General features: G+C 43.9%; 1 protein-coding gene across 5 annotated transcripts in view; it reads right to left on the reverse strand.

Moving 5' to 3' along the window:
- ACACA (acetyl-CoA carboxylase alpha) overlaps nucleotides 1-16946 on the reverse strand; it is a 286049-nt gene that overhangs the window by 226571 nt on the left and 42532 nt on the right. For all 5 annotated transcript variants that reach the window (XM_075589504.1, XM_075589503.1, XM_075589501.1 and 2 more), the window contains 7 exons: nucleotides 16282-16452; nucleotides 13718-13879; nucleotides 11989-12152; nucleotides 11565-11715; nucleotides 11245-11348; nucleotides 7702-7783; nucleotides 4302-4447 (listed from right to left, as the gene is read on the reverse strand). In XM_075589504.1, the coding sequence (XP_075445619.1) occupies nucleotides 4302-4447; nucleotides 7702-7783; nucleotides 11245-11348; nucleotides 11565-11715; nucleotides 11989-12152; nucleotides 13718-13879; nucleotides 16282-16452 (980 nt within the window). The remainder of the gene's footprint in view (nucleotides 1-4301; nucleotides 4448-7701; nucleotides 7784-11244; nucleotides 11349-11564; nucleotides 11716-11988; nucleotides 12153-13717; nucleotides 13880-16281; nucleotides 16453-16946) is intronic.

The following is a 16946-nucleotide window of genomic DNA, read 5'->3' on the forward strand; positions in this document are numbered from 1 at the left end:
TTAGAAGAACAGGCAATAAAACCTTATTTTAATTTCACCTTAAAAACAGTCTCATTGCATACCTCTGCACACATCTCTTACATATGGTGTCAAAAGTGGGATGAGAGGTGGCCCTTTAAGTCCAAAGGGGTCCCAGAGACTGTCTGTGAACATTTTTGTGCTTTTTCCTGCAACAGTCTGAGCAACAAAACACGTGCAGAAATTACCAGAATTAAAGGGCTACACATCCAGACAGGAAAAATACTCTGCACTGGAGAAAGCCACAATACCACAGTTGGACTGGGAGGACTGCGACAGACGGTGACCCACACAAGGGACTGATGCTGTGACCCGAGTCTACCCCACCACTTGTGAAAGAAAAAAAAAGGGGGAAAAACCATGGGATTTTAAAATGGCCGCCCAGCTGAAGTTAAATACAGACTCTGCAAGAATGGGGAAGAAAATGTGTTCTTGGTGTAGAGCCCAGCCACACGGAGCAGTGTCCCTTTAGGCCTTATTCGGATGATGAGAATGATCCCTATGTGGCCCCAGAAAAAGGGTTGCAGCCAGAAGTATATATTTTTTTCAACGAGCCAAGGAACTGCAGCAGCAAGCAATGCGCTGTGGTCACAAGGAAGGTACAGAAGTTTTACTTAGCAAGTGCACATCCATTATCACTGATAAGAAAGAATGTGTGCACAGGACTGCTGATGTTTCAAAACATACCAAAGAAAGAAGAAAAAAAAGTCTACAGAGACGCCTGTGAGAGCTACAAACTCTGCAAGCAAAGTTTGCCCACCTGTAGGGCTACCAGCTGCGATTCTAGGGAATACAGTGAAAACAGCTCCTCCCGAGGTCAGGAAGAAAAATACACCTGATACCACCAAAATGGAGGACAAGATGCGGCGTTCCTGTAATGAACCCTACTCCACGGAAGAGTGGCCCTTCTGGTCCTATGAGGTTAAGGATGAAGATATCTCTTATGGGGAACCTAAAACAAGATGCACCCACAAAACACCCCTAGGAGGTGCCTAAACTCGGAAGGCACTGAACAAACAGGTCTCTATGACCCCGAAAATTCCTGCCAGATAATGCAATTGCAAGAAAAGCATGGTGGATGCTGTGAAACTGCTGAAGTTTCAAACCTAGGAGACCCCAGTATCCCTGATGGAACAGAATCATCCAAAGCAAAAAGGCAGAACAAGAAAAAGAAAAGAGGTTCTCCAATCACCATGGAAGGATCAGACACGTCCGCAGATCCCGCGGAGGAAAAGGGGGGGGGGGGCGAGATGCCCTGCAGCCTAGAAGGAAATAGAGAATTTGTCCCACAGATGACCGAGTATCCAGAGGGCACAAGGCAGAAGTTGTGTACCCCAAAGAAGTGTCTGTCTGGTGCCGACAGTGAGAAACCTTCAAACTATATCAGGGAAGCGGAGCCGGAACTAATGAATGACGATCCCTTGACCAGCCCTGAAGATGCCCTGCAAAATGCCAGGCATGACTGATTTTCTCCTTGAACAAATGAAACTGGAGAAGGAAGATAACGCTGAGCTACAAAAGACTGTTTTCACAATGTACTCTGAATCCGGGACCGAATTGGAGGATCTACGGACAGATCTAGCTATTCCAAATGTTACTATTACCGCCATGAATGAAAAGCAGAGCCAATCTGATAGAATGATTGCTAATCTGAAACAGAAGTATGAGGCACTGAAAGAGATAAGTATCTCTCAGCAAGAGGTTCGCAATTGCCATAGAGAGGTGGAAGTCTCTCAGAATGAGGTTCACACTCTCCGCATAGAACTGAATACCTCACACCAGGTGGTCAACAGTGTCTGGACAGAGGTGGACATATCGCAGAATGAGTTTCATACTCTCCGTGTAGCACTGGATGCCTCACATTAATAGATCAGCAGTTGCCGCACAGAACTGTAAGTCTCTAAAAAGCAACTTCACAGTCTCGGTGAGGAGCTTTACATCTGAAAAAGATATCCTCCTTCATAGTATGGATCTTAAAGTCTCTCAGGAGGAGCTTCACATCATGAACCTAGAGATAGAAGTCTCACGCCAGGAGACCGGGAGTCTCAAATCAGAAGTGCCTAAATGGAAGGAGGACTACAAGGCAGAACTGGTTCGGTGTTCACACCTCTACAGGTACAACACTAGGTAACTACCAAACTGAGATGCCACGGCAGTCAATTGGTATGGATAAAAACTCTGCCCAGCTTGAACCACCCGTGAATATGGCTACAGAACCCTTTGCCGGTGGTCACCCTAAACTCAGGGGCGAAAGCCTGACACTGCGCTATGAGGTCAAGATGGACGATGCCTGCAAATTGCTGGACAACGTCCGGGAGGAGCACCGGCAGCTGCAGATAAGAAATAGAAAAAAGGAAACAGATTTAAGCCTTGCTCTGAGTCAACAGGGAGATGTGGAATCACAACTCAATTCCAAAGAAGCTGAACTGGCAACTGCATTGAGTGGAAAAAGAAGTGCAGAAGGACAGCTTCAAGGGCTGAAAACTCAAATAGCTATTCTTGAACGCTCTTTAAGTGATACCATGAAATGGCACAAGTTTAGGATAGTAGAAATAGATTCTAAACATCAGACAAAAGTCAAAAGTAAGCTGACAGAGGCTTTGCAAGACCTGAGCAAGGGTTACAAGGAATGGACATTTTGTGCTATATTGGAGTCCATGAAAAAGATGGCGAGAGAAAGATATTTGCGTAAACGCTCTGCGACTGTCGCCATAGTATCTGCCTACAAAGAGAGGATCGCCCGACAGAGGAAATCTCATGACCACGCGGTCAGTAGAAAGACTGTACGTGGATAAAGTCCTCCTCGAGCGACTGAGTGCTGATCTCAAGCACCTTTTGGAGGAGACACTAATAACCTGGAGAAAGGGCTCCAATCCCAGCGGGACTGAGGGTTCTCATACTCCATCCAATCATTCGAGCCGCAGATATATCTCGAGGGAGAGTGGAAGGATGGGCTTTGCCCGTGGAAAGCCCGAGCTTCCCACAAACAGGAGAGGTATGTAACAGGGACTTATCACTGTTTGGAGAGAAACTACCTCTAAATCCAGCAGTGTGGCAATCAACCAAGCTCCACCTGGCTGATTAGGACTGTTAAAAAAAGCCTGGTCTGAGTAACAGGAAGGAGATTCCTTAGCTCACAAGGGAGTTGACAGAAGGAAAAGGAGGGCTGTGTCCTGAGAGAAAGACAAGGGGACCAGACCTCTCTATGCCTGGACCCTCAAGTAGCCACCTACCCAGAAACCACTAACCTGAAGGGCCACCTGTGTTAAGGTATTGCTGAGTCTTTGGGGTGATAAGTGGGTAAGGGGCTTTTCACCCCCCCTCCCCAAGCCTTGCAGAGGAGGGACTGGTGAAGTAAGTTATCCCTTACACAGGGATAGGTGTTTATTGTATATTTTTGTTTGCTGTATTGTTTAGAGGAACAGGCAATAAAGCCTTATTTAATTTCACCTAAAAACGGTCTACATTGCACACATCTCTTACAGGGGCAAATTCAACAGCCACCACCATTAGACAAATGATGACCTTCCAATAAGCATACCACTAAACAGGAGGATTATTCTTAAAGTTAAAGATTAAAAGACAGGTCCTCATGTTCTCTCTCTTTATGCTCTACAGCAGGCCTGCACAACTCCAGTCCTCGAGGGCCGCAAACAGGCCAGGTTTTCAGGATATCCCTACTTCAGCACAGCTGGCTCAATTAGTGGCTCAGTATGACTGAAAACCTGGGCTGTTTGAGGCCCTCGAGGACTGGAGTTGTGCAGGCCTGCTCTACAGTCTAGACTAGTTCTGTCCCACTTTGTCGTCACGCTCAGATGTATGAGGCTGCCATCAGCCCATCTTATACACACATGTAGCCCTGAACATTCTTTGACTTAGTATTGAATATGATGCAGAAGAACATTTACGACACACGGACATTTGGTACGGAGCAAATAAAGGAGCCAGTCATGCCATGTCTCACTCGTTTGAAATTAATGTCACTCATTACAATATTGGGGGAATTTCAATATACTCTGAAGTGTCAGTCCGGGTCATTATAGTCCGAAAACACCTATTGGCATCAATGGGAGTTTTCGACTGATAAGGGCTTGAAGCCGCTTTGGAATATACTGAATTACATCCATGGTCTAATTTTAGTATCATTGTCACATAACATTTTCCGAATTAAGAGTCTCACTCTAAATTCCGAAGGATTTTACTTAAATATTATTATTTTGTTCCATGGTCCCAAATCTTACACATTTTAGTCAATGGATCATGACGGCTATGAAATGCCTCACCTGTCGACTTCTTCCTTCATATACGTGGTGTAACTGCTGCCATCATAGGACAAGAGAAGACCCCCGTCACTCAGCCTGTGCAAATCCACTTCCACACAGGAGTCATTCATTATCACCACGTAGGAATTTGGAGACTGACGCGTCACCTAGTTTCCAAAAAGACAAACACTGTAAAAACTGTACATGTGATGGCAAGTGTGTAAAGGCTCCACAGCTGCAGCAAGCAGAGACTGTAAAGGTTCTACAGCTGCAGCAAGCAGAGACTGTAAAGGCTCCACAGCTGCAGCAAGCAGAGACTGTAAAGGTTGTACGTCTGCAGCAAGCAGAGACTGTAAAGGTTCTACAGCTGCAGCAAGCAGAGACTGTAAAGGTTGTACGTCTGCAGCAAGCAGAGACTGTAAAGGTTCTACAGCTGCAGCAAGCAGAGACTGTAAAGGTTTTACGTCTGCAGCAAGCAGAGACTGTAAAGGTTTTACGTCTGCAGCAAGCAGAGACTGTAAAGGTTTTACGTCTGCAGCAAGCAGAGACTGTAAAGGTTCTACAGCTGCAGCAAGCAGAGACTGTAAAGGTTTCACGTCTGCAGCAAGCAGAGACTGTAAAGGTTTCACAGCTGCAGCAAGCAGAGACTGTAAAGGTTTTACGTCTGCAGCAAGCAGAGACTGTAAAGGTTTTACGTCTGCAGCAAGCAGAGACTGTAAAGGTTGTACGTCTGCAGCAAGCAGAGACTGTAAAGGTTTTACGTCTGCAGCAAGCAGAGACTGTAAAGGTTTTACGTCTGCAGCAAGCAGAGACTGTAAAGGTTTTACGTCTGCAGCAAGCAGAGACTGTAAAGGTTTTACGTCTGCAGCAAGCAGAGACTGTAAAGGTTGTACGTCTGCAGCAAGCAGAGACTGTAAAGGTTTTACGTCTGCAGCAAGCAGAGACTGTAAAGGTTTTACGTCTGCAGCAAGCAGAGACTGTAAAGGTTTTACGTCTGCAGCAAGCAGAGACTGTAAAGGTTTTACGTCTGCAGCAAGCAGAGACTGTAAAGGTTTTACGTCTGCAGCAAGCAGAGACTGTAAAGGTTTCACGTCTGCAGCAAGCAGAGACTGTAAAGGTTCTACAGCTGCAGCAAGCAGAGACTGTAAAGGTTTCACGTCTGCAGCAAGCAGAGACTGTAAAGGTTTTACGTCTGCAGCAAGCAGAGACTGTAAAGGTTCTACAGCTGCAGCAAGCAGAGACTGTAAAGGTTTCACGTCTGCAGCAAGCAGAGACTGTAAAGGTTTCACGTCTGCAGCAAGCAGAGACTGTAAAGGTTCTACAGCTGCAGCAAGCAGAGACTGTAAAGGTTCTACAGCTGCAGCAAGCAGAGACTGTAAAGGTTTTACGTCTGCAGCAAGCAGAGACTGTAAGGTTTTACGTCTGCAGCAAGCAGAGACTGTAAAGGTTTTACGTCTGCAGCAAGCAGAGACTGTAAGGTTTTACGTCTGCAGCAAGCAGAGACTGTAAAGGTTTTACGTCTGCAGCAAGCAGAGACTGTAAAGGTTTTACGTCTGCAGCAAGCAGAGACTGTAAAGGTTTTACGTCTGCAGCAAGCAGAGACTGTAAAGGTTTCACGTCTGCAGCAAGCAGAGACTGTAAAGGTTCTACAGCTGCAGCAAGCAGAGACTGTAAAGGTTTCACGTCTGCAGCAAGCAGAGACTGTAAAGGTTTTACGTCTGCAGCAAGCAGAGACTGTAAAGGTTCTACAGCTGCAGCAAGCAGAGACTGTAAAGGTTCTACAGCTGCAGCAAGCAGAGACTGTAAAGGTTCTACAGCTGCAGCAAGCAGAGACTGTAAAGGTTTTACGTCTGCAGCAAGCAGAGACTGTAAGGTTTTACGTCTGCAGCAAGCAGAGACTGTAAAGGTTTTACGTCTGCAGCAAGCAGAGACTGTAAGGTTTTACGTCTGCAGCAAGCAGAGACTGTAAAGGTTTTACGTCTGCAGCAAGCAGAGACTGTAAAGGTTTTACGTCTGCAGCAAGCAGAGACTGTAAAGGTTTTACGTCTGCAGCAAGCAGAGACTGTAAAGGTTTCACATCTGCAGCAAGCAGAGACTGTAAAGGTTTTACGTCTGCAGCAAGCAGAGACTGTAAAGGTTTTACGTCTGCAGCAAGCAGAGACTGTAAAGGTTTTACGTCTGCAGCAAGCAGAGACTGTCCTCGCTTACAGACACCGCATAATGTAGTCCGTCGGATGCATTATCCGACGGTCACCGCCGCCGATTAACATGGTCTGTTAACCGACGGCGGTTTGCGGGATGCATTCCATCGAATAAGCGAGGACCGCCTGTCCATCTGCAGGCGCGTGTGCAGAGTTGCACAGAAGATTTTGTCACTGTAACTGCAAGGAAAAAAACTAAAAGGAGAATGATTTGACTATTGATGAAGGAGATGGCTTGCACAAAGGAGTACTTTTTATATATTTCAATTTCTTTTTTCATTAAAGTACAGTACATAGAAAAATATACACATATTTCATTAATGAACAGCAAATCTATTCTTTGCTCTTCTTCCTTTCAGAGAAAATGACAATACGTTATAAGGTGTTACAGCATGAAAAGGAAAGCTCAGAAATACATTAGATAACATAAAAGGATTGCAAAAGGTTTATTATGACTTCAATGAGAGTTGCTGCGTGATAGCACCCGATTGGCACTATCGCAGTCGAATGAATAACCCTGTATGAAGCAAAAATATGGGTGTAATACTGTACATTATGGCAATTTGGGGGCATAATGTGAGTAAAAAGTGCAATTTTTATTTTGCACCTCTTAAAGCTGCAGTTCAGGCAATATCCTGCATGTGTGTTTTTTTTTAATAAATCAGTTCTGTAGTAAGAAAAAATACTTTTAGCATTTTCTGTTTTAAAAAACAACAACTTTGAAAGACCAATTTTCTTGTATTCTATTTTAACAAGCATGCTTGTTCCTATAGCAACGATTTACACTGTACATTCCCCATATTTAAAGATGTCGCCAAACTTTGCCGATCAATAGACGGAGAATGAATTGACCGGCAGCTATGCAGTTCTTTAGGTAATTAGAGATTGCCCACATGAAACTATTGAAGTAAAAAAATTAATTAAAAAAAAAAAACAAAAGACTGAACTGCAGCTTTAATGTGAGTATATATACAAGTCTCTGCCCCATGTTTGTCAGTTTGCAATGAGGAGTGTCAAAAGGAGGAACCAGTGAGGACGTACATGATGCACATATTATAATGAGATGTATTAAATTGTGCGGCTCTATTTTTTTTCCGATCAGTCTGCATTACACAAAAATCTGCCAGAGGTTAAAAACGTTCTGCCTTCTAACTATATGCCCCAGAAACAGCTTATATATTGGAAATCCAAAACAAAACAGTATAAAATGTGCATCTTACCTTGAGCACGTATTTGTTCCCCTCGTAGATGAGTTCCACGGTCACCGTGTTTAGGAGTGTGTGTGCTGGTAAAACCTGACCCCTAAATGAAAGGTAAAACAATGCATCAATTTGTTCTGTGTCATCTTCAAGCAGCCACTAGAAGGAGCTTACACCTTGTCAATTTATATCAATGGACCAATAATGGTACAAACACAGTTTAGTTGTGGTATCATCAGTAATCTGGACTTTGTATTTGGGATAACCAATCACACAATCGCAAAGAAGTGCATTTCATGCATGTGTGCTTGCTAATCAGTTGCTTATATTTAAACTCCGCTCTGTTTGGGGTTCCTTGCGGAGTGGCATGATGGTCCACATGTTCCAATAGGTGCCATTCCACAAGACATCCCGCTGGCACTGGAAGACATCTTAAGGTCTGTTCAAGTGAATGGGCTGTAGGGATGGTTCTCCGGGAAGCGCAAGAGTATGTGAAAACAAAAAATATATTGATAGTGCAATATTGTATGTGGTAAAATCGGAGTAAATTGGCTGATCTATTATAGATGTACTCACAAGCGTGAGAATGTTAAAGGCACGTAAAGGTATCTTTGAATATCAGGGATGTCACACTGCAGTCAGGTAATCAGTCTTAGCCCCATACAGACTCCAAGAGACCTTAAAGAAGAAGACTGGACATAGTGCAGACTGCAGACTGTATACAAAGGATTTTAAAAGGTAAGTGGAAGGTATTACACTCACATGGTTTCAAAAGTTAAAAAGCATTTCGATCACACGCAGTGGATCTCAGCAGCCGGATAGATGGTATCTCTGATTCCCCTCTTCTATGGCGTGCGTGTCACGGATGCGTTCCAACTGCACCGGAAGTGATGTCATCCGCTTTCAGGGGTTCCGGCCAATGTTGAAAACGTCACTCTACGATGAAACCGAAGAGGTGAAACGCGTAGAGTGACGTTTTCAACATTGGCCGGAACCCCTGAAAGCGGATGACATCACTTCCGGTGCAGTTGGAACGCATCCGTGACACGCACGCCATAGAAGAGGGGAATCAGAGATACCATCTATCCGGCTGCTGAGATCCACTGCGTGTGATCGAAATGCTTTTTAACTTTTGAAACCATGTGAGTGTAATACCTTCCACTTACCTTTTAAAATCCTTTGTATACAGTCTGCAGTCTGCACTATGTCCAGTCTTCTTCTTTAAGGTCTCTTGGAGTCTGTATGGGGCTAAGACTGATTACCTGACTGCAGTGTGACATCCCTGATATTCAAAGATACCTTTACGTGCCTTTAACATTCTCACGCTTGTGAGTATATCTATAATAGATCAGCCAATTTACTCCGATTTTACCACATACAATATTGCACTATCAATATATTTTTGGTTTTCACATATTCTTGCGCTTCCCGGAGAACCATCCCTACTACCTACCACGAGGACTGACAGAGCAATCCTTACTGGGTCATAGCAGCACGTGTATATGTGTTTGTATAAGTATCACTTTTTGATCATTTAATCACTACTATATTACTTTGAGCACTTTGATTTATTTAGAGCGCCACAATTTGATAAGTTTTCTTTTCACAATCAAGTGAATGGGCTGTAAGGTGTCTACTGCCAGTAGTAGACTGCTAGCTCTGGTCATATGGAACAGCACTGCTTAGTAAATGTTGCCTCTCGTCTAGAGCAGGCGTCGTCAATCCGCGGCTCGCAAGCCACTTGCGGCTCTTGAGGCACGTCCATGCGGCTCTCCTAATCATTTGGATTTGCATGGCAGACGCGATGCAGAAGCAAGCGCGTGGGCGGCGGACGATGCAGAAAAGCGTGGGCGGCGGACAATGCAGAAGCGCGTGGGCAGCAGCGGCCGCGAGCACGGCGCTTGGATACTGGACGGTGGCCGGGTAGATCCAATGGAGAGAAGAGCGGAGCCCACACACCACGTCCACACACCCCGGCAGAGACAGAAGTCTGAATCCTGCTTAATAAGGTAAGGACAGCATTTGTGGCCTGGGGGGAATAAGATGATGATCGGGGGCCAGTGGAGATGAGATGATGATGATGATGGGGGCCAGCCAGCCTGATGTGATGGGGGGCAGTCTGTGATGGGGGGAATAATGATGTGGGTGCCAGCCTGATGTGATGGGGGGGAATAATGATGTGGGTGCCAGTCTGATGTGATGGGGGGAATAATGATGTGGGTGCCAGTCTGATGTTATGGGGGGGAATAATGATGTGGGTGCCAGTCTGATGTTATGGGGGGGAATAATGATGTGGGTGCCAGTCTGATGTTATGGGGGGGAATAATGATGTGGGTGCCAGTCTGATGTGGTGGGGGGGGAATAATGATGGGGGGCAGTCTGTGATGGGGGGAATAATGATGTGGGTGCCAGTCTGATGTGATGTGGGGGGGGAATAATGATGGTGGGGGCAGCCTGATGTGATGGGGGGACAGCCTGATGTGATGGAGGGGAATAATGATGGGGTGGGGGAGCAGCCTGATGTGATGGGGTGGTGGGGGCAGCGTGATGGAGGGGGGGGGAATAATGAAGGGGGGGGCAGCCTGATGTGATGGGGGGAATAACAACGGGAGGGAATAATGATGGGGGGGCAGCCTGATGTGATGGGGGGGAATAACGACAGGAGGGAATAATGATGGGGGGGCAGCCTGATGTGATGGGGGCGAATAATGATGGTGGAGAGGGGCAGTCTGATGTGATGGGGGCAGCCTGATGTGATGGGGGGGAATAATGATGGGGGGGGGGGCAGCCTGATGTGATGGGGGGAAATAATGATGGGGGGGGGGCAGCCTGTGATGGGGGGGAATAATGATGGGGGGGCAGCCTGATGTTAATAAATAAATACTTATAACGTTTTATCAATTCACTGTCTTCTTAAATCAACCGTACTTGTAAAAATATATTTATGGCTCTTTGAAAAATTCTAAATCGTTGTGCTACTTATATTTGGCTCTTTTGGACTAAGAGTTTGATGACCCCTGGCCTAGAGTAATGAATACAGTTAGTCTAGTATCAAATAGTGGTGTTGACAAACCACCTCAGGTACCAAACAAGATATATAGGCTATCAGAAGCAGATTGTTTCATGTTTAATGTGCCTGTGTTATCATTTGTTCAAACTTACAATACGCGCAGTGTAAGGAAATGACGATAAGAGGAAGATGAAAAAGAGACACTGCAGAACACAGGTTGTTATACACGAGTTAATATTTTAGTAAATGCACCGTGTAGGAACAACTGCTATTTTAATTCTGTCCCCTGAGATACTGTATGTGTATTAGAATAGACTCATCCAATTTAGGGTTTTTAGTGTCACTGTAACCAGGGACGTTTGAATTGTTGTTGAATCTGTATGGTAATCCTTCAGTGTTGAAGGGACCAGCAGCACACAGCAAAGCTCTACACTGGTGGCTCCTTTGAAAACCAAGAGCCCATAAAAGGGACACACACAATATATAACTTGTGTTATTGTGACTTCATAAAAGAAATGTAACTAAAACCCGAAGTCCTCAGGACCTACGTTTACCTTTCCAAAGAGTGTAGGAAATTGGAGACACTATTTCGAAGGCTCACATCGGCCACGTGCAAAGCCCCGGAAACCACTCCAAGCATGGTGTCTGGACGCTCCGCCTGGGGAGACAATGAAAACATGCTCATCCAGATGTCTCCACTCATGACATAACCTGTGCTCCCATTATTGAGCATTCCTCTCTCACTTCACCGCTTCATTTCCTCCCTCTCTCACTTCACCCGCTCTCTCCACTCTCTGACTTCCAGCACAGGCCCGGGACAGCTGTCCCAGCGTTCGCCCCGTTGACGGACCTGCATTTTTGGTATTTATATTACCTGCACTTTTTCTGAAATCAGCCTGTCCAACCAGCCAGTGTCAATGCAATTCTGCTGAAAACTCTCTGTCTCCAGAAGCTTTATCAGATACTCCACGGTGGTTCGAAAATCTCCTCGAATGGACAGCTCCTTCAAAGCTACCACCATGTTGCTGAGAAAGAAGGATACACCTTAATAATGAGTTAGGAACAATGGAGCCCATCATTTTGGCTTCAAAATCCTTGTACTGAACTAGTAATTAGGTGATGTAGAGCAGCCACTATGGTCAATGCTTTATATACAAGATGGCATGCACAGCAATATGAGTAAATGAGTGTTCAATAGTATAAACTAAAACATTTTCTTCCACATTTTGGCTGTTCTAGTATTCACGTTACACTACTTGAAGCTTCTAGGACCAGCCCTTAGCAGCAAAGTTACTTACGAGATAGCTTCTTCTCGGTTTTCTCCCCAAGAGAAACAGTGTCCGAACTGAGAATCGGCAAATTCATGAAGACCACCCGCTGCAGCGACACTGAAGTAGCCCCAGACATTCTTGTTGCTGCGGAAATTCAGCTCTTGTACAGTTCCAGAGCTTGGTTTAAATCCCTGCAAAAAAAAAATGATCCTTATTACTACAGAAAAGCAGACTGTTAACCAAGAAGGTAGATCTACTGTATTGAGATGTATCTTACTTTATTGGCCATGATTATATTAGGAAGGGAGAAGGAAGAAACTTCGCTACAACCAGCCTAGATAAATGAACTAGGTGTAATCTAGCAGTGAAGGGGTGCCAACAGGGGAGTCAAAGTTAATTGAACACCAAAAAATTAGCTAGAGAAAATGTGATTCCTCTTATTGGTGCAAACCCTAATTACCCAATCATAAGGGGTATCTTGGAAATAGCTAGTTTTAATGCAATGCTGAAATCATGGGTAAACGAATAAACCTATATCTTTGATTAGACTTATTAAAATAAAACCGCTACCAAGAATAGCCCTAGTGGCACTTTAAAATGTTAGAGAGTGCAACTGTGTCACACCTGATGCGACACCCTGGCTGTTGTCAGGGAAGGGTGTGTCTGAAGCACTGTACAGTTCTCATAATCTAGTAACAATCACTTTTAATGATATGGTGTTGTTACTAGAGATAATGTGCTACCCACTATGGCAAACAATGACAAACATAAAACGGATAGCCTTGGCGTGAACTAAGCGCTATGTACATTAATGGCGCTAGATAAATAAAGACATACAATACAATACAACTAACAGAACACGCTGCAGTCTAAACGAACGGTGAAATAAAAATAGCTAAGAGGACCGTGAGTTGGTGTAGGAGGATGCAACCTTATGAATCAGAGCCCCTGTGCAGCTTGTTAAATCTACTACAAGCAATCCATGATAAGGGGTCCGCATAAAAACGGATATTATAAATACCGTCTTGCCATAAGTCTATTAATGGATGCATCAGAATCCTATATGTGATTTGTAGCCCTCTGGCCAGAGATCATGATATTAATACCTGTATGCTGTAATACCAGGGTGCTAGTATTCTTAAGTAATTCATTACAAAAAATCACAGGTATGAACAAGGAGGGGCAAGGAGAAGGTGGACCCTGATAACATTCGATGTGTTCTTAGAAGACCACTGCTACATCAGGGCTTCAGAAAGAATCTCCTGACTAAGCTCCTGCTCACAGCCCCTGAAGCTTGAGATACTTCAGAGGACAGCAGCATTTTATGTTAGTTCACGCTAAGGCTTTCAGTTTTATGTTTCTATTTGTCATAGTTTGCCATAGTGGGGAGCTTATTATCTCTAGTAACACCATATTATTACAAGTTTTGTTACTAGATTGTATGAGAACTGCACTGTGCTTCTGACACTCCCTTCCCTGACAATAGCCAAGCTATCACATCAGTGTGACATTGACTGGTCAACCTTAAGCACTTGCCTCGCTATTTTTGAAAGTTCAAAAAAGTTGCCTTATTGGAGACTGGAAGTCTCCAGCTTTAATTATCAAAGAGCTGTATTATGTTTTTTTGGTCGTCAAAAAAGATTTAAAAAAAAAAAAAATTAAAAGCTTATGCGTTCGAGGGAAAGAAGCCCATTTAAAATGGTATAAAGCTTGGTAAATGGTAAAAATAAAAAAAAAAACATAATGAGAAAGCTACCTCATCCGGATTCTCGCTGGTAATGCGAGCAGCGATGACATGCCCGCGGGGGCAGGGAGCATTAAGTGAGTTTTCAAAATCAATTGGTGTGTCCCCCCAGGCAGGGACTCCGTACAGCATTCGGATATCCTTAATTCTATGGAGCGGGATTCCCATGGCAATCTGTGGCAGAAGCATACAGAGAAGTAAACAATTAAAAGTCCAAATAAATAACCGTCTGTAGAAAAATCAAGTTTTGAACACTCAGAGTATAAATGATAATTCAGACTCCAAAGCCCATATTTACTAAGCGGGGCTATTCCATAATACAGCTTCTGGTTCTGGTTCTGGAAGATGCCTTACAACCCATTCACTTAAAGCACCAGAGCATGGTGATTTTTACATTTTTAAAAAAAAATAGTTTCGAAGCATCGGGTTTCCGGAGCTGAACCGCGCTAATTTCAGCTCTGGAGACCCCCTGCTTTCCGAGATACTTACCACTGTAGGAGGTGCCGGTAGCAGCTCCGCAGGTTTAAATGTCCCGGTCTCGTGGGCCAATAGGAAGCCGCAAGGGATGACATCACGGCTTCCTATTGGCCGGCCTGATGCGGGGCATTTAAGCCACCCTTTTGATAGACTCACATGGCCCAGCCGGAGCTGCTACCATCACCCTCTACGGAGGTAAGGATCTCTAGAAGCAGGGGGTCCTCTGAGCTGAAATTAACGCGGTTCAGCTCCGGAGACGCCCACCTTCAATCAAAATCCCAAAAAAATGAAAAAAGGAAAGCAGGATTGCTGCTCTAAATGGGTCGTAAGGTGTATTCCAGTACCAGGGGCGGCACCGCTTGGTAAATATGGCCCAAAGGCCCTTGTCAAGACGACTTGGCAAATAAGAAAAATATATATCTTACAAAGCATGTGATAACACAAATAATTATAAAAATACACAATTTATGTGTAACACAGACACATTTGTTCAACTTTGCTTTGATCCTAAAAACAAATCCAATAATAATCACAATTAATTGTTACATAACAATGGCATACAGCGTTTACAGATACAACAAAGACCTGACATACTGTAGATGTTACAATTCATGGACAATTACAAATGATCATTAGGGCGCTTCTCCTGTGTACATACAAAATCAAGAAAAAATTAAAATGGAAACCATGAAATGCGTTCTAGATATAGTTTTACTTTTTGTTATGTAGATTGAAAATATTAATGGAATGCCATTATGTCTAAGGTGAAACCAAAGTCTCAGATAATATATTTTGTAGAACGTGCAGTGTTTAAGGTTGGTCCAATCCAATTTTTATGGTTCTCTTTTCTATAGAATAGAATAAAGGGGAAGTGGTCGGTTCTGCCTCAGGGAATAGCCCCAAACTAAAATATATGAGACAATGGGAGACGGATCTAGGAGAGGAAATAGATGAGGAAAGCTGGAAAAAAAATAGTCACGGCCGCCGCCAAGTCCTCGATATGCACAACGTTAAAGGAGAACGCATATAAAGTCCTGATGAGGTGGTACCTGACCCCACTCAAATTATCAAAATTTATACCAGGTTACTCCCCATTGTGCCCGTGACAATGTGGATAAACAGCAAATTTATTACACATGCTGTGGTCTTGCCCTCGCATCACTCCACTATTGGAGGAAATTAGAAATTGGGTACAGAGAATATTTGATCACGAAATTCCCCCGGATCCATGGTTGTTCTTGTTGAATAGGCCATTGCCGGGAATCTCTAAAAACAGCTAACACGTTGATTGCACATTTTGCAACTGCTATGAGATGTGAGATGCAGCATTGTGAAAACAATCCGAAATTCCAAATATCCAAAAAATTCGTAACAGAATTTGGTTTGTGTGTCAAATGGAAACATTAACAAGCTTAATTAATGACACAGGGAAAAATTTTCTAAAAGTCTGGAGGCCGTGGTTGGCCCAGACAGACATCCCCGGGGTTGAGGTATCCACAATTTGGCATTAATAGAAATAGATGCGTTCTCCTTTGACCTGGATAGACCAAATCACGTAGAATCTTAGAGTCAAAGATGGGAAGTCGGGAGTCTGGAATATGGCTCTGACTTGGAACCTCCTCGGAGGAGAAGAGGTCGAGATTGCACAGTCAACTCCCCCCCTCCCCACCCCATCCCCTATTTAGTTATTATAATTTTTTTTTATTATCTTATTAATATCTGTCTGTTTGTTCATTTGTGGTTTGTTCTGGTCTACCGAATGTCGGTATACGTGAAATCGATATGTGCTTGACAAGGTTCAAGGAATGTACAGTGCCTACAATGTTAAATGAAATGATATGAGAATACTCGAAAGAGGGGACCCCTGGGGTTATCCTCACGGACTCATTGTATTTTTGTTCTGGAAAAAAATTAATAAAATCAAAGTTTAAAAAAAAGAATAGAATAAAGGGAACCACAAATCTCAGGATGATTTCCCAAACAAGTGTAAAGAGCAGAAATTAATAAACCTGTCCCAATGGGTCTAGTTGTTTTGAAAAATCATCCTTTTGCCGCAGTATCCAAAAGAAGCAGGTTGTCCAGAGGCTGCTGGCTGTTACCTGGAGCTGTGCAGAAGGCAGGTTTATATCAGCTACCATCTCAGTGCAGGGATGCTCCACCTGAAGCCGAGGGTTCAACTCCAAGAAGTAGAAGCTGCCGTCCTGGCTGTAAAGGTACTCTACTGTGCCGGCACTCACATACCCAACCATCTTGGCCAGTTTCACTGCGCACTGTAAGAGAAGCAGAGTTGTAGCATGGGAATTATTCTGAGTGCCAAGACAGGCTAATCCTGGACATTCGGAGCAATTTAAAACAAGGGTGACAGCCCTTTCAAGCAGATTACAAAACTTGTAAAATGTGTCCCCTCACATAAGCATTTCTTGCAGATTATTAAGTAGTGCATAGTTACTCGAGCGTGGGTCACAAAAAAGCTTTAAGGACAACCTCTGGAACGGCACCTGAGCAAAACAGGGCGTCTACCAGTTCTTTTTCTGTGATCCACATTAAACATAAACATGAATCTGTAGAGATTCTGTAAGAAATATTGATGTCAATAGGCTTGTCTGATACTTGTTTTAAACCTCCCATATAAAATAGGCACAAAAATATATCACTATTCAGATGGCTATCCTTATACACAGAATGCCACTGAAAATATTCCTGACAAACTTTCTGCAGAACGAATACGCATCGGTGCATGGGATCCTGCAGACGGAAAATATAT

Source organism: Ascaphus truei, chromosome 3, assembly GCF_040206685.1.
Source record: "Ascaphus truei isolate aAscTru1 chromosome 3, aAscTru1.hap1, whole genome shotgun sequence".
Lineage (NCBI taxonomy): Eukaryota > Metazoa > Chordata > Amphibia > Anura > Ascaphidae > Ascaphus > Ascaphus truei.